The 23879-nt window shown below is 42.6% G+C and overlaps 1 protein-coding gene across 1 annotated transcript in view; it reads left to right on the forward strand.

The window, feature by feature from the left end:
* The window catches only part of LOC115136004 (cell adhesion molecule 1-like), a 500413-nt gene that overhangs the window by 394605 nt on the left and 81929 nt on the right, over positions 1 to 23879 (forward strand). Inside the window, exons 6-8 of the mRNA XM_065023748.1 lie at positions 1487 to 1645; positions 13210 to 13306; positions 17808 to 17980. Of these exons, the coding sequence (XP_064879820.1) occupies positions 1487 to 1645; positions 13210 to 13306; positions 17808 to 17980 (429 nt within the window). The remainder of the gene's footprint in view (positions 1 to 1486; positions 1646 to 13209; positions 13307 to 17807; positions 17981 to 23879) is intronic.

Below are 23879 nucleotides of genomic sequence, written 5' to 3' on the forward strand. Positions count from 1 at the left end.
GACCATGGGACATCCCGAAAACGTATGTAGTGTCCAAACTGTTTGGCCCACAAACTATTATCACCCCTATATGGAAAGATGAGACTCTCATGAACACGACCCCCACAAGCGTCACGTGTCTCGTCTGAAGTCAGAACAGCCGATCTGCCAACTTCTGTCTGTAGTGTTCGAACAGTTTGGACTACACACTAATATGACCCCTCTATGGAAGGTTAGTCTCTCACAAACATGTACATTTAGGATGCCCACAAGCCTTACAAGACTAGTCTGAAGGTAGCCGGGTAGTACAGTGCATTCGGAAAGTATTCAGAACCCTTGACTTTTTCCACATTTTGTTGCGTTATAGCCTTATTGTAAAATAGATTAAATTGTTTTTGCCCCCTCATCAATCTAGACACAATACCCTATAATGATAAAAGCAAAACGTTTTTTTTGAATGTTGCTAATTTATTACAAATAAAAAAAAACTGAAATATATCAAATTTACATAAGTATTCAGACCCTTTACTCAGTGTTGAAGCACCTTTGGCAGCGATTACAGCATCAAGTCTTCTTGGGTATGACGCTACAAGCTTGGCACACCTGTATTTGTGGAGTTTCTCCCATTCTTCTCTTCAGAGCCTCTCAAGCTCTGTCAGGTTGGATGGGGAGCGTCGTTGCATAGCTATTTTCAGGTCTCTCCAGAGATGTTTGATCGATCGGGTTCCAACAGTCCATTATTTCTTTAAGACTTGAAAGTTGCAGTCGCAAAAAAAACACAAAAGCGTGCAGTCGCAAAAATGCAAAAAAGGCTCTCATGAGGACCACCACAGGAAAGGAAGACCCAGAGTTACCTCTGCTGCAGAGGATAAGTTCATTAGAATTTGCAGCTCAAATAAATGCTTCAGAGAGTTCAAGTAACAGACACATCTCAACGTCAACTGTTCAGAGGAGAGTGTGAATGAGGCCTTCATGGTCGAATTGCTGCAAAGAAACCACTACTAAAGGACACCAATAATAAGAAGAGACTTACTTGAGCCAAGAAACACGAGCAATGGACATTAGACCGGTGGAAATCTGTCATTTGGATTGATGAGTCCAAATTGAGATATTTTGTCCCAACCTCCGTGTCTTTGTGAGACGCAGAGTAGGTGAACGTTAGCTACATTTCATAAAAATAAACAAGTTCTATTAACCCCAAGAGTCGATGTATGTGGCCCCGAGGAAATCTAATTAACATAATACAACAATTGGCATCAAAATCCGTCAGTTTAAGCTAGAGATATCAACTTGGAATCGAACCCGGGTCTGTAGTGACACCTCTAGCACTGCGATGCCTTAGACCGCTGCTCCACTTGTTTTATTATCCCCCCCCCCCTGACCATACCCTCAACAAAAAATCGTCCCGCGGCTGAATCTAGTTGATGATTCCTGGCTTAGTAGAACACCCCCCCCCCCCCAGAACCTTGAGGGTTATAAACGTGGCTGTTTTTGTCATCCCTCCCAGGCATATCCAAGGTGGAGGAGACATATGACCACATGTTTACTGTGACCAGCCAGCTGAGGTTCATCGTCACTAAGGAGGACGACGGCGTGCCCGTGGTGTGCATCGTGGACCACCCAGCCGTCAAAGACTTCCAAGCCCTGACGTACCTGGTGGTGCATTGTGAGTATGGGCAAACACTTGAGAGAAATGATACTTCCAAGTGTCTTTGTCCACTAATAATGTTTTTCCTGAGGGACTCAAACCTAGAAAATAAGATTAAATGCCATCTTGTCGATTTTTACAGTATTTTTCCTCGCAAACTATATACGAATTACTTATGCAGGGCAAGGGGCTGTACATGTGAGATACACTTATTCTACTGAGTGAGGGACATCGTTTAGATTTTGTTCTTCAAATGTTGACTTTAAGTCTATCCATATTTTTTTACACACAAGTTTGCCCCTTTTTCCTTGAACAAAGATCCCAGAGGCCTTTGTCCATACTCAGACAACAGACCAAGGCCTTCAGCCTGCATTTGAGCTGCCTCTGCATTAGGAGCTAAAATACACCATTTTTATATTTGCCCTATGTTTAATATGCAGTAGTGGTATTATGATACAATGGGTAAGGCCCTGAAGTGCTTGACTTGGCCTTTTGGCTGAAGACCTAGGCTTCAGATCCCATTATCTATGCAAAAGGGTAAGGATATTTCCTCAAAACGTTGCCTTTCCTTTCAAACCTTGACATATGGCTCATTGGTAGTGTGTTGCTGTAGCATGGTTAACCTAAGCCGTGCTTGTAGTCACTCTTGGAGCTTTGTCCGTTCTGTAAAAAGCTTCCGTCCAGGAATTAAAAAAGGATGCTCCATCTGACCTTTCCAAATCTGCCTAGACATGACATTTAGTCACTCTCCCATGACAGTAGCAGATAGGGCTCGAGGTTGGTTGTGCTTCCCCTCCAATTGGTTGAGCAGAGCCTGGTTAGGCTGCCTATCCAATTGCTTTTTTCACATTGCACTGAATACACATGGAAGAGGCGGATACGATTAGACATGTCCACAATTTCACATGGACCCCCAATATGGCAGCAATTGACCCTTCGCTAAACCCGCCTCCTTGGTTAAAACCTATTATGTATATATATTTATTTTTACCTTTATTTATCTAGGCAAGTCAGTTAAGAACAAAATCTTATTTTCAATGACGGCCTTGTTCAGGGGCAGAACGGCGAATTTCTACCTCAGCTCAGGGATTCGATCTTGCAACCTTTCAGTTACTAGTCCAATGCTCTAACCACTAGGCTACCTGCCACCCCATATACACCCTGGATTGCAGATGCTATGTATTGGACATTGAGAGGCTTTAAAGCCACCGGTCCTCCATCCAGTTGGAGCAGTCCTCCATAGGAATTAATGGAATTCTACAGTATTTAAATTAAATGTTTCAAGGACAAAATTACATGTATTTAAGTATGTTTTCTTTTTGTAGTGGGAACAGTATCCTTAGTACTTTTAATGTTTTGATATATTTTTGTCATTTTTATGTTTGGCTCACATCATATAATTTAAATGTATGCATTAAGGCATCTGTAATAGAATAAATGTGTCATAAACTAATGCAGACATGAATAAATGCATTTCTATAGCTTCCAAAATCATTTTTATAATGGAGGAGTACCACCAAGATGGCTGTGCGATGGCTTCAATACAGCACCCCCTGTCAGTCATCCAGGGTTTATATACTGTATATACACTGCTCAAAAAAATAAAGGAAACACTAAAATAACACATCCTAGATCTGAATGAATGAAATATTCTTATTAAATACTTTTTTCTTTACATAGTTGAATGTGCTGACAACAAAATCACACGAAAATTATAAATGGAAATCAAATGTATCAACCCATGGAGGTCTGGATTTGGAGTCACACTCAAAATTAAAGTGGAAAACCACACTACAGGCTGATCCAACTTTGATGTAATGTCCTTAAAACAAGTAAAAATTAGGCTCAGTAGTGTGTGGCCTCCACGTGCCTGTATGACCTCCCTACAATGCCTGGGCATGCTCCTGATGAGGTGGCGGATTGTCTCCTGAGGGATCTCCTCCCAGACCTGGACTAAAGCATCCGCCAACTCCTGGACAGTCTGTGGTGCAACGTGGCGTTGGTGGATGGAGCAAGATATGATGTCCCAGATGTACTCAATTGGATTCAGGTCTGGAGAACGGGCGGGCCAGTCCATAGCATCAATGCCTTCCTCTTGCAGGAACTGCTGACACACTCCAGCCACATGAGGTCTAGCATTGTCTTGCATTAGGAGGAACCCAGGGCCAACCGCACCAGCATATGGTCGCACAAGGGGTCTGAGGATCTCATCTCGGTACCTAATGGCAGTCAGGCTACCTCTGGCGAGCACATGGAGGGCTGTGCGGCCCCTTTCAAGAAATGCCACCCCACACCATGACTGACCCACCGCCAAACCGGTCATGCTGGATGTTGCAGGCAGCAGAACGTTCTCCACAGCGTCTCCAGACTCTGTGAACCTGCTTTCATCTGTGAAGAGCACAGTGGCGAATTTGCCAATCTTGGTGTTCTCTGGCAAATGCCAAACGTCCTGCACGGTGTTGGCCTGTAAGCACAACCCCCACCTGTGGACGTCGGGCTCTCATACCACCCTCGTGGAGTCTGTTTCTGACCGTTTGAGCAGACACATGCACATTTGTGGCCTGCTGGAGGTCATTTTGCAGGGCTCTGGCAGTGCTCCTCCTTGCACAAAGGCGGAGGTAGCGGTCCTGCTGCTGGGTTGTTACCCTCCTACGGCCTCCTCCACATCTCCTGATGTACTGGCCTGTCTCCTGGTAGCGCCTCCATGCTCTGGACACTACACTGACAGACACAGCAAACCTTCTTGCCACAGCTCGCATTGATGTGCCATCCTGGATGAGCTGCACTACCTGAGCCACTTGTGTGGGTTGTAGACTCCGTCTCATGCTATCACTAGAGTGAAAGCACCGCCAGCTAGCATTCAAAAGTGACCAAAACATCAGCCAGGAAGCATAGGAACTGAGAAGTGGTCTGTGGTCACCACCTGCAGAACCACTCCTTTATTGGGGGTGTCTTGCTAATTGCCTAGAATTTCCACCTGTTGTCTATTCCATTTGCACAACAGCATGTGAAATTTATTGTCAATCAGTGTTGCTTCCTAAGTGGACAGTTTGATTTCACAAAAGTGTGATTGTTTAAGTGTTCCCTTTATTTTTTTGAGCAGTGTATCATTGGTTGCAACCTCAGACAACATTTTCCCAGGAAGCTCAATTCCTCCTTCTAACTACTGGTGAAATTCCCTCACAATGATTTCAAACCGTGTTTTTAATACACATTCAAATTAACTCAGGATTGTCTTGGGGTATGTGGTGGACTGTCATTACAATGAATTACTTCACGGGAACCTGGTCAAATGAAGGTTGTAGTGAGGCTAGTTATACTGGATGGCTCTAAATGGTCAAGTGGTCTGAATACTTTCCAAATGCACTGTATCGCTCAGATATAGGACCGAAACTTCCTTTACATTTTTTTGTGGGTGAACTACATGTATCTGTTTATCCAAATCCAAGGTTTCATCAAATAATTTTGGAATATTTTTTTTATATGTTACGGGGTCCTAAAATTCTAAATCAAATAGCTAAATGATCCTTGGTATGACCTTCTTAAAACAATTCCATACGTTAGCTTATGGGGCTTAGTGAAGGGTCAATTGGATTTGACATTTTAGAAAATACAAAAAAATAATATGATAATGAACTATCAATCTTGAAATTCTTCTCCAAGGTGAGCCAGCCAACAGACCAAATTATAACCGTTCTCATTCCATGGTCTGCCTCACATGCTCTCATCAGGCACATCGCTTCTCCATGCCTCGCCATGCTGCCGGGGCAGGCAAAAGCAATCGATGTTAAAATCATTGAGTGCACAGGCTGTCCTAATAGACTTCATTCTGCCATAGGAAAAAAAAGAAAAAACATGTCCAGGGATATTAAATAAGCTCAGTAATAATATAGATGGCTGGCTGGCTGGGCAAGGCAAAGACATTTTCCCTACTGCGCTATTGCTTCTTCCCCCCTTGGGCAGATGGAGGGCCGAGGCTTAAGAGCTGCTGGAGGACACCAATAATAAAGCTAAGCAAATAATTCTGTTAGCATAATGATAATGGCCGTCTCCCTCGTACGATACAGCTGCTCTTAATTTCCCCAAGTGGCAATATCAGGAAGTCACCGGAATGTTTAGTGTTTGTGTCTAAGGAGTCTAAGACAGTACGACTCTGAGACAGACGATGGTACTATAGCATTCAAAACCCTAAACCTCTAGTTTCATGATAGCATTATAATGATGACAATGACAGGAGATACTACACTGCAGTGGGAGGAATATAAGGGATGTACTGTAGTGTCTTTTGTCAGTACCGACCCTCTGCACTCCATGTAACGGTTTAATTTGAATCCACCAACCACAAGTTCTGGGCAAAGTGGTTACAATAACCTTTGGAATAGTGCAGTTGAGAAACTAACACAGCCCAACCCCGAAACAAAGTTCTCACTCGTAAAAACGGTACATGCCCGCCCAACCAACGTGGCGCCACGCCCAGCCCTGTCCATCACTCAGACAGAGCAACACAGCTTCTGCCAGGTCTGTAATTTGGACGGATGGACGGCCTACAGATTGCTGTGTGTTGACCGGAAAGGTCGTACAGCAGAGCGGCTGGGGTGAGCTACGCTGTTGACATATTTAGTGATCTTCAAAGTTTAGGTTGAGAATGAAAGGGGACAGGGCATTTACCATTAGGGGCTCCTAGACTTTGCAGTGGTCTGCCAGAGGAGATCAGGCTAGCGGATTCAGTGCCTTTTTTTATATCCCTGCTAAAGACATACACTACCGTTCAAAAGTTTGGGGTCACTTAGAAATGTCCTTGTTTTTGAAAGAGAAGCACATTTTTTTGTCAAATTGATCAGAAATACAGTGTAGACATTCTTAGTGTTGTAAATGGCAGATTTTTTAATGGAATATCTACAGTTGAAGTCGTAAGTTTACATACACTTAGGTTGGAGTCATTAAAACTCGTTTTTCAACCACTCCACAAATTTCTTGTTAACAAACTATAGTTTTGGGAAGTCGGTTAGGACATGTACTTTGTGCATGACACAAGTCATTTTTCTAACAATAGTTTACAGACAGATTATTTCACTTATAACTCACTGTATCACAATTCCAGTGGGTCAGAAGTTTACATACGCTAAGATACTGTGTCTTTAAACAGCTTGGAAAATTCCATAAAATGAAGTCATGGCTTTAGAATCTTCTGATAGGCTAATTGACATAATTTTAGTCAATTGGAGGTGTACCTGTGGATGTATTTCAAGGCCTACCTTCAAACTCAGTGCCTCTTTGCTTGACATCATGGTCAAATCAAAAGAAACCAGCCAAGACCTAAGAAAAAAAATTGTAGACCTCCACAAGTCTGGTTCATCCTTGGGAGCAATTACCAAATGCCTGAAGGTACCACGTTCATCTGTACACACAATAGTACGCAAGTATAAACACCATGGGACCACACAGCCGTCATATCGCTCAGGAAGGAGACGCGTTCTGTCTCCTAGAGATGAGCATTTTCTTTGGTACGAAAAGTGCAAATCAATTCTAGAACAACAGCAAAGGACCTTGTGATGATGCTGGAGGAAACCGGTTCAGAATTATCTATATCCACAGTAAAACGAGTCCTATATTGACATAACCTGAAAAGCCGCTCAGCAAGGAAGAAGCCACTGCTCCAAAACCGCCATAAAAAAAAGCCAGACTCTGGTTTGCAACTGCACATGGGGACAAAGATCGTGCTTTTTGGAGAAATGTCCTCTGTTCTGATGAAACAAAAATAGAACTGTTTGGCCATAATGACCATCGTTATGTTTGGAAGAAAAAGGGGGATGCTTGCAAGCTGAAGAACAATATCCCAACCGTGAACTGGTTGGGATATTGGTGCACTGGACTGGTGCACTTCACAAAATAGGAGGCATCATGAGGGAGGAAATGTATGTCAAAATATTGAAGCGACATCTCAAGACATCAGTCAGGAAGTTAAAGCTTGGTCGCAAAAGGGTCTTCCAAATTATCAATGACCCCAAGTATATTTCCAAAGTTGTGGCAAAATGGCTTAAGGACAACAAAGTAAAGGAATTGGAGTGGCCATCACAAAGCCCTGACCTCAATCCTATTGAAATAAATTGGTAATCCTAACTGACCTAAAACAGGGAATTTTTACTAGGATTAAATGTCAAGAAATGTGAAAAACTGAGTTTAAATGTATTTGGCCAATACGACTTCAACTGTACATAGGCGTACAGAGGCCCATTATCAGCAGCCATCACTCCTGTGTTAGCTAATCCATTATTTTAAAAGGCTAATTGATCATTAGAAAACCCTTTTGCAATTATGTTAGCGCAGCTAAAAATCGTTGTGCTGATTAAAGAAGCAATAAAACTGGCCGTCTTTAGACAAGTTGAGTATCTGGAGCATCAGCATTTGTGGTTTCGATTACATGCTCAAAATGGCCAGAAACAAAGACTTTCTTCTGAAACTCATCAGTCTATTCTTGTTCTGAGAAATGAAGGCTATTCCATGCAAGAAATTTCCAAGAATCTGAAGATCTTGTACAATGCTGTGTACTACTCCCTTCACAGAACAGCGCAAACTGTCTCTCTCCAGAATTGAAAGGAGTGGGAGGCCCCGGTGCACAACTGAGAAAGAGGACAAGTACTTTAGAGTGTCTAGTTTGAGAAACAGACTCGTCACAAGTCCTCAACTGGCAGCTTCAGTAAATAGTACCCACAAAACACCAGTCTCAATGTCAACAGTGATGAGGCGAGTCCTGGATGCTGGCCTTCCAAGCAGAGTTGCAAAGATCAAACCATATCTCAGACTGGCCAATGTAAAGAAAATATTAAGATGGGCACAAGAACACAGACACTGGACAGAGGAACTCTGCCTAGAAGGCCAGTATCCCGATGCTTCCTGAATCTCTGTTTGGGTATTGGTTAGACTAAAATCATGGTGTAGAAATGTTATGCTCTTAGTGTAATTGAACCCTGTTCTCCCGTGTGCCTGTGCACAACACGGGGATTCGTCAGCTAAATAGCCCACTACTGTGTATCCTACTCCCGACCGTCACATTGTACAGCGCCATATTTATGTTCCATAAAGTGTTACATTTCTAAATCAAAACAGAGGTACAGTATTTTTTCATCAACATCGTTATGCTTTCGTTAATAAAATAACTTGAAAAAAAGACATTCAAAATGCAGATAGTTATTTAAACTACATTTTAGTTGCACTTCCACCTTGCTCCACGACCATGGGTAAAACCTTGCTGAGATGATCAATGTATTTGTTCCATTGTAGTATCGTCTATTTCTCTAGCCAAAATGTTTTTATAACTTCAAAAGTTTGGACACACCTACTCATTCCAGGGTTTTTCTTTATTTTTACTATTTTCTACATTGTAGAATAACAGTTAATACATCACAACTATGAAATATCACATACGGAATCAGTTAAGAACAAATTCTTATTTACAAGAACAGCCTACTCCTTCCTCCCCGTCGGGGAATTGATCCCCGGTCTCCCTCGTGCCTGCACGGCACGGGGATTATTTAGCTTAATAGCCCAAGACTGTAGCGTACTCCCGACCGTCACGTTGTACAGCTCCATATTTTCCGTTCCATCTAATGGAAACCCAAAGGGTTTTTCTTTTTTCTTGGAATAGAAACACCATAATATTAATCAAATAAATTAAGCAACATTTCTTAAAATCAGTCCCATATACTATGTTTTCACGAAAAAAAAATTCAATTCTCTAGTACAGCCACTATTGAAAGCTATCAAATGCTTCACAAAGATGCCCTCTGGTGGTCAAACTAGCACCAACTAGCATTAATCGTACCAGTGGTTGACACTTAAATAACGTGCCAAAGAATTCTGTGGCACCACGCAAGCTGTGCTGCAGTATGCTGCAACTTTTAAAGGACGAACCACTGTATGTGGCAGCACTGCATGCTCCATCACAGGGAGAATATTCGATTTGGAAAAGCTATTCGGCCTAAATACGAAGGCAAGATGCATATTTCTCCAAGGGATCCTAAAGGACATGTTTTACAATGTGGTGCCTCTTAGTGCATTTAGTAAGGTCGTAGTTTATCATGTTATATTCTGTCTTGTACTGCTTTTTTTACCATGCCTCAACTAGCTAACTCTGCTACTTCAACTTACACTGCTGCTGCTGTTGATAAAAGCAATAACATTAAAATGGTGGTGGTGATGATTATGATGATGACGGTGATGATCCTGGTGGTCATATTAACACAACATCCAGCAGTAGTGCAGTAGCCATACTGTGTGTTTATTTTCATGGTCCACACCAGCTGTTGTTACCAGTGAACTGTTCATAAAGGAAGGTAATGGTGTGCTTTCTTTGACATTCTCTCTCTCTCGCTTCTTTCTCTCTCACTCTCGTACCTTCACTCTCTCTCAAATTAAATTGCTCCCTTTTTCTCTCTCTCTTGTCCCCTCTCTCTTTCTCTTCCCTTTCTCTGTCTCTCTTTCTTACCTTTCTCTCTTTCTTTCCCCTCTCTGCATCTCTCTGTCTCTCTCTGTCTCTTTCCCCGTCTGTCTGTCTCTTTCTTCTCTCCCTTTCTTCTCCCCTTGCTCTCATTAGCACTGCACATAATACAGAGGTTGATCTTTCTTCTGAACACCAAAGGGAGCTAAGGGGGGCCTTATTAGTGTTTACTTACTGTAAGGTAACATTCAAAGGTGGCCCGGGCTGATGTACCCACTTTTATAATCCTGTTTCTGTCTTAACTGTTGTTGAGAAGGACCTTTTACATAAAACGTCCAGAGCGTCTTTGACGTCCAGACAGTCTAGTTAGCGGGGCAGATTTTTTTCTTATTTGATCTTGTTTCCCTTCCCGGATACTACAAGGACAGCAGACGGTGTTGGAAGTTCATAAACATTACAAGGACTGTCGTTAAGTCTTGAAGGGACATATTTTATTTTGACTAATTGCACCCTGCAAAGGAACACCTCTAGATAACCAATCGATATCGATATAACAACTATTCCTCTATAAACGACAATTAAAAAGAAACATAAGTTTGATCTGGGGCACTCCTTCACACACTCCAACAACCTTAAAGCCAGAATCTCTGAAATTATTTTATTTTTGGTTAAGCTGTCTTGTACACGTTTGCAGCTGAATTGCAGTATATAGACAAAAAAGAAACAAGAAAAAAAGGTGATAACAGTTAGTTAGCTGAAGAAATAATAATTGTAAAGCAGCTAAGTCTAGCTTCAGAGAGTGCCTGCTCCTGGTAATTGCATCTATTCTGCTGGCAACTGAGTTGGATGGTAAGGACAGAGTTGATGATGGTAATGGAGCTGGAGTTGTCCTCTCTTCAGACGTTGTTCTTGTCAATCCTCAGCTCTCTCTTTAGCCACTGGGTGACTCCTCCACTATGCTTTCTCTGCTGCCGGCACACCACACACCAGTCCAGAGTATAATGTCTTCCTCACCTTGAGGGAGCCTCCTGCCGTCACCACACTGCAGTTCACTCACAGCCACTTGTGGGTGAAGAAGGCAGGATGTATCTTTTGAAAGCTAACAGTCAGCTAAGATAGCTAGCCAAGCAATCATTAAGGTTCTGTACAATAATGACATCCAAACCATACTGAAACCCCCCCACCCCCATGTCATAAGCCATTCTTCACTACCTGCTATCTATCACTGGGTGGTGGTGGTGGAAGAGAGTAGAACCTGACCAGTCTGCGTGTGGCTGCTAGTCAGACCAGTCATGTTAATGGATGAGTGAAAGATTGTTACTGATGGACCAGAAAGGTCAATGGTGTTGATGTTGCCTGCCACCGGCCCCATGGACTGTTGACAAACTGCACCTCAAAGAAGAGAGAGGAAAGGCTTGGAGCACAGTGGTGTTGATGTTGCCTGCCACCGGCCCCATGGACTGTTGACAAACTGCACCTCAAAGAAGAGAGAGGAAAGGCTTGGAGCACAGTGGTGTTGATGTTGCCTGCCACCGGCCCCATGGACTGTTGACAAACTGCACCTCAAAGAAGAGAGAGGAAAGGCTTGGAGCACAGTGGTGTTGATGTTGCCTGCCACCGGCCCCATGGACTGTTGACAAACTGCACCTCAAAGAAGAGAGAGGAAAGGCTTGGAGCACAGTGGTGTTGATGTTGCCTGCCACCGGCCCCATGGACTGTTGACAAACTGCACCTCAAAGAAGAGAGAGGAAAGGCTTGGAGCACAGTGGACAGTGTGCTGCTGTGAAGATAGGAGGTTACAGTAGGAGAATGTGGACCAGCAGAGGCTGCTGGAGGGAGAAATCAGAGGATGGGCTCATTGTAATGGTTGGAAGGAGCCTGTCCTGTGATTTTTCCTTCCACTAGCCTCCACTAGGAGGCTATGTATTGAGGCCCAAACTGAAAGACCTTCGAATGGCATAGTAAAAAAATATATATATATATCACACAAAGATTTACCAAACTACAATACAAACGTCCCAGAGTTTGAAGAGTTGAGAGAGTTTGGCCAACTTCAGAGCTGGATGTCATGTTTCTACCTCTAAGCATTCCTGGCATGGATTCCACTTATAATGCCAGGTCCACATTTTAAGCTGGTTTTTAAACATTATGCCAATATTGCCCACCAGGCACAAACATGACTGAGGTGGAATTATGGGTTTAAGGTTGGCAGTAGAAAAGAGAAAACCTCTGTGGATCTATAGCAGCATCTACATTGGGGACTACAGCAGTAGTGTCTAGTTTTCGCAAATATCATATTCAATTTACACAAACCATGCACCATTTGAGCACTACTATTAAACTAAGTTCCCAGTATTAAATGTTAAATTCTGCTCCAAGGCAGTGTTCCGAGGAACATGAATGATTTTATGAAGTGCTGTATTGGCATCGATATTTTCTAATATTTTTGGAACTCTTTTGAGAGTATCTCTGGTCATACAGGTAGTTATTGTTTTGTGTTTTCTATCATGCTGCTTGACCCTGGAAAACAAGTATTTGGTCTTTCACTTCAAACTTAAAAAATGAAGTTTAATGTGAATGACCACAGTGACAGTTGGTAGGGAGAGACCTTCCAGTTAATCCAGTGTTCCTTTAAGAAAGTACCTAAAGAACAGGTCTGACTACATTTCCTCACCCAAATCTGATCCATACCAGCAGCAGCAGCCTGGTTTTCCCAAGTGGTCCCCCATCCACGTATCAATCAGATTTAGTCCTTGGGAAACAGCAGGATGGTATCTCACCTATTATTGCTATAAAATAAAACCAAAGCATTCCCTGCACTAGCATCCAGTTAAACCGTCTAGAAGATGATAGAGTGTGCTCTTCCAATGGTCTCTAGTTAAATGTTGTGAAAGGATACAAACAACTTTCAATTATACACAACCACCCTCAATTTTGTACAGGGATTTGAAGTCCGATTTTGTCCTCAGACAAGTCCTCCAGAACACTTGTTTTGTGATTTGAAAACATCACGTAGCCTGCATCAACTTGGAATGAAGAAACATTAAGCAGACTGAAGCCTAGCTACTTTATAAACTTGTAACATAACTAATGACTTGCATGTCATATTGATGCACTCCCTCCCTCCCTCCCTCCCTCTCCACAGATAAACCGGAGGTGAAGATCATAGTGGAGTTTCCTGATGGGCTGCCAAGGGAGGGACAGAACATGGAGCTGTCATGCCAGGCCAAAGGCAAACCCCAGTAAGACACACCACACACACACACAAACAGCACACAACCCACACATGTAACTTTAAATTATGATTTTGCCAAATGGCGGGATTGCAGCGGACAGAGCTCATACACAAGTGTACATCAGTAACAGTGAATTAATCAAATCTCTTGGGAACCCCCCCCCCCAAAAAAAAAAAAATTGCATATTACAACCTATTTGTTGTGATAATTGTGTTGCTCTATAACCTGTTTGTTCATATGCCTTGCGACTGTGGTATATAGGCCTAAAGGCCGAGACAATAAGAAGACCGGTGAAGACCGGTGAAGTCCACAAAGTATATTGCATGTAACAAACAGTTACATGACCTACAGCCTGGTCAAGCAAGTTAATATTACTGACATTTTCTGACCACTAAACAACTATTGATTTAGAACCACAGAGTTACCACAAGTCGCAAAGGAAACAGGAGCTGCCTCCACTATTCCAGCACCATTTCAACTTCAACATGTCAACATAATCTAATAACCTATACTTAGTCTAATACAGTGACAACAAAAAGATAACAAAAACAATTTAGTCAAGTCAAAAGGTATGCTAAATATGATGTGGCTGTCCATGGTTCTGACTTCTGTGTGTGTGTTTGTGTGTGTTTGTGCGTTCGTGCAATGACCGTTTGGGACACAAATGGTCATTACATGACGCCGTCAGCCGTGCGATACCCGCGAAGACCTTACATCATTACCCAGCCTCCTGTCCCGAGGCTCATTAATTGTGAACACTACGTGTCAGATGTGTACACACACATACCACACAGGCCCCTCCCTCTCCCATTCAAGTTTTGCACTCAGCAGGGAGAGACAGGCGGATCTCACCCGTATTAATTTAATAAAGATGAAAATACAATCAATACAGTGGGCCAGAGAATTGGAAGTCATTTTCATTAGAGCTTGTGAGAGTTCTCTGAACTCATTACTAAGCTGAGATAGTGACAGGCTCTGGCCATGTGTCCATTTGTATTCTATCTACTTTCCTCTCTTCCCCCACTGCCTCCCTCCCCCTCTCTCTCTCCATCCCCTCTCTCTCTCTCCATCCCCCTCTCTCTATCTCTCATGTGTCACCCCACCCCCCAGTAAATCTCTTTTTCTAGGTCATTACTCCATTTTTAGGCCGGCACTGTGTGTGTATATTTAACCTCTGATTCCGGTTCCCTAAGATTCTTGCCCCGACGAGGGATTCCAATTTGCTCTCTCGAGCCGCCTGCCGCCACAGCCATCAAATGTTTTTTCACCCCGCCACAAAGGCGAGAGTTCAACTGTTACTGAGCTCAAACTGCTCTTTTGTTTCAAGGCTTAGCCCTTTCTTCCTCCCTTTTTTCTCTCCCTCCCTCCCTTGCTCTCTCCAAACCAAGTGTTTTCAAATGGAAGGAAACAAGTTTAACAGCAACACAAAAACAGAACAACGAGAGAGTCCTCGGCACCCACTCAAGGGACATAACGGCGTGTTAGCTAGCTAGCAGCCAGCCATTGAAAGTTGCGAGAGCAAAACAGTTAAGAGGTGCTTTGCTTTTCCCCCCTCGGTACATAGCTCATCATCAAAGAAATGGGATCCATATCCAGCACTTCCTGTAAGCTTCCTGTCAAGGTAGTGAGGGAACAAAGATGGCTGGGTAATGTAGTTAGGCCAGTAGGCCACTAGGCCGGGAACATAAAAGGCTCCCCACCTTAATAGCACACACATATACACACACAAATAGTTTGGCAATCAAAGGTGAAAGAATCTCATTGGGAGTGTTGATGTTTACCCTATCGGATGCGCCCTATCGGAGCCTTAAAAGGGGCAACAAACAAGTACTTAATTTTTATATATATATACACAGAGTGTCACAAAAGTGAGTACCCCCCTCACATTTTTGTAAATATTTGAGTATATCTTTTCATGTGACAACACTGAAGAAATTACACTTTGCTACAATGTAAAGTAGTGCGTGTATAGCTTGTATAACAGTGTAGATTTGCTGTCCCCTCAAAATAACTCAACACACAGCCATTAATGTCTAAACCGCTGGCAACAAAAGTGAGTACTACAAGGTCTCAGGTGTGAATGGGGAGCAGGTGTCTTAAATTTGGTGTCATCGCTCTCACACTCCCTCATACTGACTGGTCACTGGAAGTTCAACATGGCACCTCATGGCAAAAACTCTCTGAGGATCTGAAAAATATAATTGTTGCTCTACATAAAGATGGCTGGGCTATAAGAAGATTGCCAAGACCCTGAAACTGAGCTGCAGCACGGTGGCCAAGACCATACAGCGGTTTAACTGGACAGGTTCCACTCAGAACAGGCCTCGCCATGGTCGACCAAAGAAGTTGAGTGCACGTGCTCAGCGTCATATCCAGAGGTTGTCTTTGGGAAATAGACGTATGAGTGCTGCCAGCATTGCTGCAGAGGTTGAAGGGGTGGGGGGTCAGCCTGTCAGTGCTCAGACCATACGCCGTACACTGCATCAAATTGGTCTGCATGGCTGTTGTCTCAGAAGGGCGCCTCTTCTAAAGATGATGCACAAGAAAGCCCGCAAACAGTTTGCTGAAGACAAGCAGACTAAGGACATGGATTACTGGAACCATGTCCTGTGGTCTGATGAGACCAAGATAAACTTATTTGTTTCAGATGGTGTCAAGCGTGTGTGGCAACAACCAGGTGAGGAGTACAAAGACAAGTGTGTCTTGCCTACAGTCAAGCATGGAGGTGGGAGTGTCATGGTCTGGGGCTGCATGAGTGCTGCCGGCACTGGGGAGCTACAGTTCATTGAGGGAACCATGCATGACAACATGTACTGTGACATACTGAAGCAGAGCATGATCCCCGCCCTTCGGAGACTGGGTCGCAGGGCAGTATTCCAACATGATAACGACCCCAAACACACCTCCAAGACGACCACTGCCTTGCTAAAGAAGCTGAGGGTAAAGGTGCTGGACTGGCCAAGCATGTCTCCAGACCTAAACCCTATTGAGCATCTGTGGGGCATCCTCAAATGGAAGGTAGAGGAGTGCAAGGTCTCTAACATCCACCAGCTCCGTGATGTCGTCATGGAGGAGTGGAAGAGGACTCCAGTGGCAAACTGTGAAGCTCTTGTGAACTCCATGGTTAAGGCAGTGCTGGAAAATGATGGTGGCCACACAAAATATTGACACTTTGGGCCCAATTTGGAAATTTTCACTTAGGGGTGTACTCACTTTTGTTGCCAGCGGTTTAGACATTAATGGCTGTGTGTTGAGTTATTTTGAGGGGACAGCAAATTTACACTATAATACCAGCTGTACACTCACTACTTTACATTGTAGCAAAGTGTAATTTCTTCAGTGTTGTCACATGAAAAGATATACTCAAATATTTACAAAAATGTGAGGGGTGTACTCACTTTTGTGATATACTGTGTGTGTGTGTTTGTGTGTGTGTATATATATATATATATATATATATTGCCCCACTGTATATATATATATATATATATATATATATATATATATATCACAGTGGGGCAAAAAAAGTATTTAGTCAGCCACCAATTGTGCAAGTTCTCCCACTTATAAAGATGAGAGGCCTGTAATTTTCATCATAGGTACACTTCAACTATGACAGACAAAATGAGAGAGAAAAAATCCAGAAAATCACATTGTAGGATTTTTAATGAATTTATTTGCAAATTATGGTGGAAAATAAGTATTTGGTCACCTACAAACAAGCAAGATTTCTGGCTCTCACAGACCTGTAACTTCTTCTTTAAGAGGATCCTCTGTCCTCCACTCGTTACCTGTATTAATGGCACCTGCTTGAACTTGTTATCAGTATAAAAGACACCTGTCCACAACCTCAAACAGTCACACTCCAAACTCCACTATGGCCAAGACCCAAAACATCACTGCTCTAGAGGAGATCTGCATGGAGGAATGGGCCAAAATACCAGCAACAGTGTGTGAAAACCTTGTGAAGACTTACAGAAAACGTTTGACCTCTGTCATTGCCAACAAAGGGTATATAACAAAGTATTGAGATAAACTTTTGTTATTGACCAAATACTTATTTTCCATCATAATTTACAAATAAATTCATTTAAAAATCCTACAATGTGATTTTCTGGATTTTATTTCTCATTTTGTCTGTCATAGTTGAAGTGTACCTATGATGAAAATTACACGCCTCTCTCATATTTTTAAGTGGGAGAACTTGCACAATTGGTGGCTGACTAAATACTTTTTTGCCCCACTGTATATATACTTGTGGTGGTGATTGATTTAGCTCGCCAGGTACAAAGGAACCGATTGAATATAGTCCAAAAAAGGTAACCTGTCTTTATTTGAAATTATTTGGCATAACATGTATTCAAGGTCTAAGGGAAACAGTGTGTGTGACCAGTGAAATTACTGTCCCCTCACTCTCCTATGGAGCCAAAAGAATAGTTTCAAAAGTGCAAACACTGCTTATTTGATCACTGAGTGACATTGCTGTCCCCTCTCTCTCTCTCTGTAGTCCCCAGCAGATCAACTGGGTGAAGGTGGACGATGACCTTCCCTCACACGCCCTCATCACCGGCCCGGACCTGTACATCGAGAACCTCAACAAGACCTACAACGGCACCTACCGCTGCTTCGCTGCCAACTCAGTGGGCGAGTCGTATGACGACTACATCCTCTACGTCTACGGTACGTACCTCTCGATTCAACACGGTCTCTCCCTCTTTATCTTTCAATCCTCCCCCTCTCTGACTAGAGTACCAGTCAAAAGTTTGGGCACACCTACTTATTCAAGGGTTTTTCTTTATTTTTACAGTAGAATAATAGTGAAGACATCAAAACTATGAAATAACACATATGGAATCATGTTGTAACCAAAAAAAGTGTTAAACAAATCAAAATATATTTTGTATTTGAGATTCTTCAAAGTAGCCACCCTTTGCCTTGATGACCTCTGCATGCTCTTGGCATTCACCTGGAATGCTTTTCCAACAGTCTTGAAGGAGTTTGCACATATGCTGAGCACTTGTTGGCTGCTTTTCCTTCACTCTGCAGTCCAACTCATCCCAAACCATCTCAATTGGGTTGAGGTCGGGTGATTGTGGAGGCCAGGTCTTCTGATGCAGCTCTCCATTCTTCTTCTTGGTCAAATAGCCCTTACACAGCCTGGAGGTGTATTGGGTCATTGTCCTATTGAAAAACAAATGATAGTCCCACTAAGCACAAACCACATGGGATGGCGTATTGCTGCAGAATGCTGTGGTAGCCATGCTGGTTAAGTGTGCCTTGAATTCTAAATAATTCAACGACTGTGTCACCAGCAAAGCACCCCCACACCATCACACCTCGTCCTTCATGCTTCACCTTGGGAACCACACATGCGGAGATCATCCGTCCACCTTCTCTGCATCTCACAAAGACACAGCGGTTAGAACCAAAAATCTAAAACCTGGACTCATCAGACCAAAGGACAGATTTCCACTGGTTTAATGTCCATTGGTCGTGTTTCTTGGCCCAAACAAGTCTCTTCTTCTTATTGGTGTCCTTTGGTAGTGGTTTCTTTGCAGAAATTCTACCATGAAGGCCTGATTCACGCAGTCTCCTCTGAACAGTTGATGTTGAGATGTGTCTGTTACTTGAACTCTGAAGCCTATATTTGGGCAGCAATTTCTGAGGCTGGTAACTCTAATAAACTTATCCTCTGCAGCAGAAGTAACTCTGGGTCTTCCTTTCCTGTGGTGGTCCTCATGAGAGCCAGTTTCTTCATAGTGCTTGATGGTTTTTGCGACTGTACTTGAAGAAACGTTCAAAGTTCTTGAAATTATCCGCTTTGACTGACATGTCTTAAAGTAATGATGGACTGTCATTTCTCTTTGCTTATTTGAGCTGTTCTTGCCATAATATGGACTTAGCCCTAATTGGTAAAAGACCATATTTTGTATACCCCCTACCTTGTCACAACATAACTGATTGGCTGAAACGCATTAAGAAGGAAAGAAATTCCACAAATGAACTTTTAACAAGACACACCTCTTGATACTACCCATCCCGGATCCGGGAGCGTAATCATCGCCTGAAACTAATTAGCATAACGCCGCGGACATAAATATCCCTAGAAAATATTCCTATTCATGAAAATCACAAATGAAATATATTGAGACACAGCTTAGCCTTTTGTTAATCACCCTGTCATCTCAGATTTTCAAAATATGCTTTACAGCCAACGCTAGACAAGCCTTTGTGTAAGTTTATAATAGCCTAGCATAGCATTATGCCTTGCTAGCAGCAGGCAACCTTGTCACGGAAATCAGAAAAGCAATCAAATTAAATCGTTTACCTTTGATGAACTTCGGATGTTTTCACTCACGAGACTCCCAGGTAGATAGCCAAAGTAAATTTTTTCAAAATATTATTTTTGTAGGCGAAATAGCTCCGTTTGTTCTTCACGTTTGGCTGAGAAATCGCCCGGAAATTGCGGTCACCACAACGCCAAATTAAATTTTTAAAAATGCTCCATAATGTCGACAGAAACATGGCAAACGTTGTTTAGAATCCATCCTCAAGGTGTTTTTCTAATATCTATTCGATAATATATCCTCGGGACAATTAGTTTTTCTCTAGGACCGATTGGAGTAATGGCTACCTCTGTACTTTACGCAAGAATCTCTCTCGGAGCCACCATGTGACCACTTACGCAATGTGGCCGCCTACGGCTATTCTTCAACAGACATGCGTAAAACTACATCACAATGCTGTAGACACCTTGGGGAATACGTAGAAAGCGTAAGATCGTTGATGGTACATTCACAGCCAAATAGGGAGTCATTGGAACGCAGCGCTTTCAAAACCTGGGGCACTTCTGGATTGGATTTTTCTCAGACTTTCGCTTGCAACATCAGTTCTGTCATACTCACAGACAATATCTTTACAGTTTTGGAAACGTTAGAGTGTTTTCTAAAGCTGTCAATTATATGCATATTCTAGCATCTTTTCCTGACAAAATATCCCGTTTAAAACGGGAACGTTTTTTTTCCAAAAATGAAAATACTGCCCCTAGAGTTCCAAGAGGTTTTAAAGGGATATCAACCAGATTCCTTTTTCTATGGCTTCCCTAAGGTGTCAACAGCCTTTAGACATAGTTTCAGGCTTTTATTTTGAAGAATGAGCGTGAACGACCACATTGCGTAAGTGGATAGGTGGGGGCTCTCAGATTGAGTTATGCTTAAAAGAGAAAGGCGGCCATTGTTACTCCCGGTCCTAGTGAAAAGCCAACTGTCCCGGTTGATATATTATCGAATAGATACAGTGGGGCAAAAAAATATTTAGTCAGCCACCAATTGTGCAAGTTCTCCCACTTAAAAAGATGAGAGAGGCCTGTAATTTTCATCATAGGTACACTTCAACTATGACAGACAAAATGAGGGAAGAAAATCCAGAAAATCACATTGTAGGATTTTTAAATGAATTTATTCGCAAATTATGGTGGAAAATAAGTATTTGGTCAATAACAAAAGTTTATCTCAATACTTTGTTATATACCGTTTGTTGGCAATGACAGAGGTCAAACATTTTCTGTAAGTCTTCACAAGGTTTTCACACACTGTTGCTGGTATTTTGGCCCATTCCTCCATGCAGATCTCCTCTAGAGCAGTGATGTTTTGGGGCTGTTGCTGGGCAACACGGACTTTCAACTCCCTCCAAAGATTTTCTATGGGATTGAGATCTGGAGACTGGCTAGGCCACTCCAGGACCTTGAAATGCTTCTTACGAAGCCACTCCTTCGTTGCCCGGGTGGTGTGTTTGGGATCATTGTCATGCTGAAAGACCCAGCCATGTTTCATCTTCAATGCCCTTGCCGATGGAAGGAGGTTTTCACTCAAAATCCCACGATACATGGCCCCATTCATTCTTTCCTTTACACGGATCAGTCCCTTTGCAGAAAAACAGCCCCAAAGCATGATGTTTCCACCCCCATGCGTCACAGTAGGTATGGTGTTCTTTGGTGCAACTCAGCATTCTTTGTCCTCCAAACACAACAAGTTGAGTTTTTACCAAAAAGTTATATTTTGGTTTCATCTGACCATATGACATTCTCCCAATCTTCTTCTGGATCATCCAAATGCTCTCTAACAAACTTCAGACGGGCCTGGACATGTACTGGCTTGAGCAGGGGGACACTACAGGATTTGAGTCCCTGACGGCGTAGTGTGTTACTGATGGTAGGCTTTGTTACTTTGGTCCCAGCTCTCTGCAGTTCATTCACTAGGTCCCCCCTGTGGTTCTGGGATTTTTGCTCACCGTTCTTGTGATCATTTTGACCCCACGGGGTGAGATCTTGCGTGGAGCCCCAGATCGAAGGAGATTATCAGTGGTCTTGTATGTCTTCCATTTCCTAATAATGGCTCCCACAGTTGATTTCTTCAAACCAAGCTGCTTACCTATTGCAGATTCAGTCTTCCCAGCCTGGTGTAGGTCTACAATTTTGTTTCTGGTGTCCTTTGACAGCTCTTTGGTCTTGGCCATAGTGGAGTTTGGAGTGTGACTGTTTGAGGTTGTGGACAGGTGTCTTTTATACTGATAACAAGTTCAAACAGATGCCATTAATACAGGTAACGAGTGGAGGACAGAGGAGCCTCTTAAAGAAGAAGTTACAGGTCTGTGAGAGCCAGAAATCTTGCTTGTTTGTAGGTGACCAAACACTTATTTTCCACCATAATTTGCAAATAAACTCATTTTGTCTGTCATAGTTGAAGTGTACCTATGATGAAAATTACAGGCCTCTCTTATCTTTTTAAGTGGGAGAACTTGCACAATTGGTGGCTGACTAAATACTTTTTTGCCCCACTGTATTTGAAAAACACCCTGAGGATTGATTATAAAAAACGTTTGACATTTTTCTGTGGACATTATGGATATAATTTGGCATTTTTGTCTGCGTTGTCGTGACCGCTCTTTCCGGTGGACTCCTGGGCATAACGCAGCAAACTAACGGAGGTATTTGGATATAAAAAAATATCTTTATGGAACAAAGGAACATTTGTTGTCTAACTGGGAGTCTCGTGAGTGAAAACATCCGAAGATCATCAAAGGTAAACTATTAATTTGATTGCTTTTCTGATTTTCGTGACCAAGTTACCTGATGCTAAGTGTACTTATTGTTTTGTCGAGCGATCGATAAACTTACACGAACGCTTTTATTGTTTTCGCTGTAAAGCATCATTTCAAAATCTGAGACGACAGGTGGATTAACAAAAGGCTAAGCTGTGTTTTACAATATTGCACTTGTGATGTCATGAATATGGGGTGGCAGGGTAGCCTAGTGGTTAGAGCGTTGGACTAGTAGCCGAAAGGTTGCAAGTTCAAATCCCCGAGCTGACAAGGTACAAATCTGTCATTCTGCCCCTGAACAGGCAGTTAACCCACTGTTCCTAGGCCGTCATTGAAAATAAGAATTTGTTCTTAACTGACTTGCCTAGTAAAATAAAGGTAAAATTAAATATGAATATTTTATAGTAATATTATTTGACTGTGGCGCTATGCTATTCAGCGTTGCTGATGACAATTATACCGCATCCGGTATGGGTGGTTCAGAGAGGTTAATTGAAATGCATTCCAGGTGACTACCTCATGAAACTGCTTGTGAGAATGCCAAGACTGTGCAAAGCTGTCATCAATGCAAATATAAAATAAGTTTAACACTTTTTGGGGTTTTACTACATGATTCCATGTGTTATTTCATAGTTTTAATGTCTTCACTATTATTCTACAATGTAGAAAATAGTAAAAATAAAGTAAAGTAGGTGTGTCCAAACTTTTGACTGGTAATGTACATACTCTGCGTGTATGGTACGTACCTTCCACCACCCTCTCTCTGTCTATCTCTTTTTATCCCCCATCCCCTATCTCTCTCTCTTCCCTCTGATATTCTATATTCATGGTACGTACCTTCCACCACCCTCTCTCTGTCTATCTCTTTTTATCCCCCATCCCCTATCTCTCTCTCTTCCCTCTGATATTCTATATTCATGGTACGTATCTCCCACCCACCTCTCTCTCTCTCTTTATCCCCCATCCCCTATCTCTCTCTCTTCCCTCTGATATTCTATATTCATGGTACGTATCTCCCACCCACCTCTCTCTCTCTCTTTATCCCCCATTCTCTCTCTCTCTCATTCCCTCTCTCTCTCCCCACAGCGTTATCTGAACACAGTTCAATACCATTGATTCCAATGACATTTCCTTCCCTGCAGGACATTACCATCTAATCTGGCCATTTTCCCTCCGCAAAATGTACTCGGCTGATATAGTTTACTGAGCCTCACTAAGCCTGCGGGAGAAATAATTTGGCTGCTATTTTCAGAGGGCATTAATGGACTGAGAATAACCTTTTTGAAAAAGGGCTTGTTGCCTGACAGATGAATGAGTTGCTGAATAATGGAAGAGCAGGAGGTAGTGTTAATGACGAATGTGGTAAAACAACGAGGCTCGTGAAAGACTGAAGCGTTTTTTCCACCTTTTTTTTGCCCTTGTTAAATGTGTTTATGGACGGAGCCGTTTGGATTGATAGATGAAGCTAGGGAATGTGTGT

Source organism: Oncorhynchus nerka, linkage group LG10 (assembly GCF_034236695.1).
Source record: "Oncorhynchus nerka isolate Pitt River linkage group LG10, Oner_Uvic_2.0, whole genome shotgun sequence".
Taxonomy (NCBI): Eukaryota; Metazoa; Chordata; class Actinopteri; order Salmoniformes; family Salmonidae; genus Oncorhynchus; species Oncorhynchus nerka.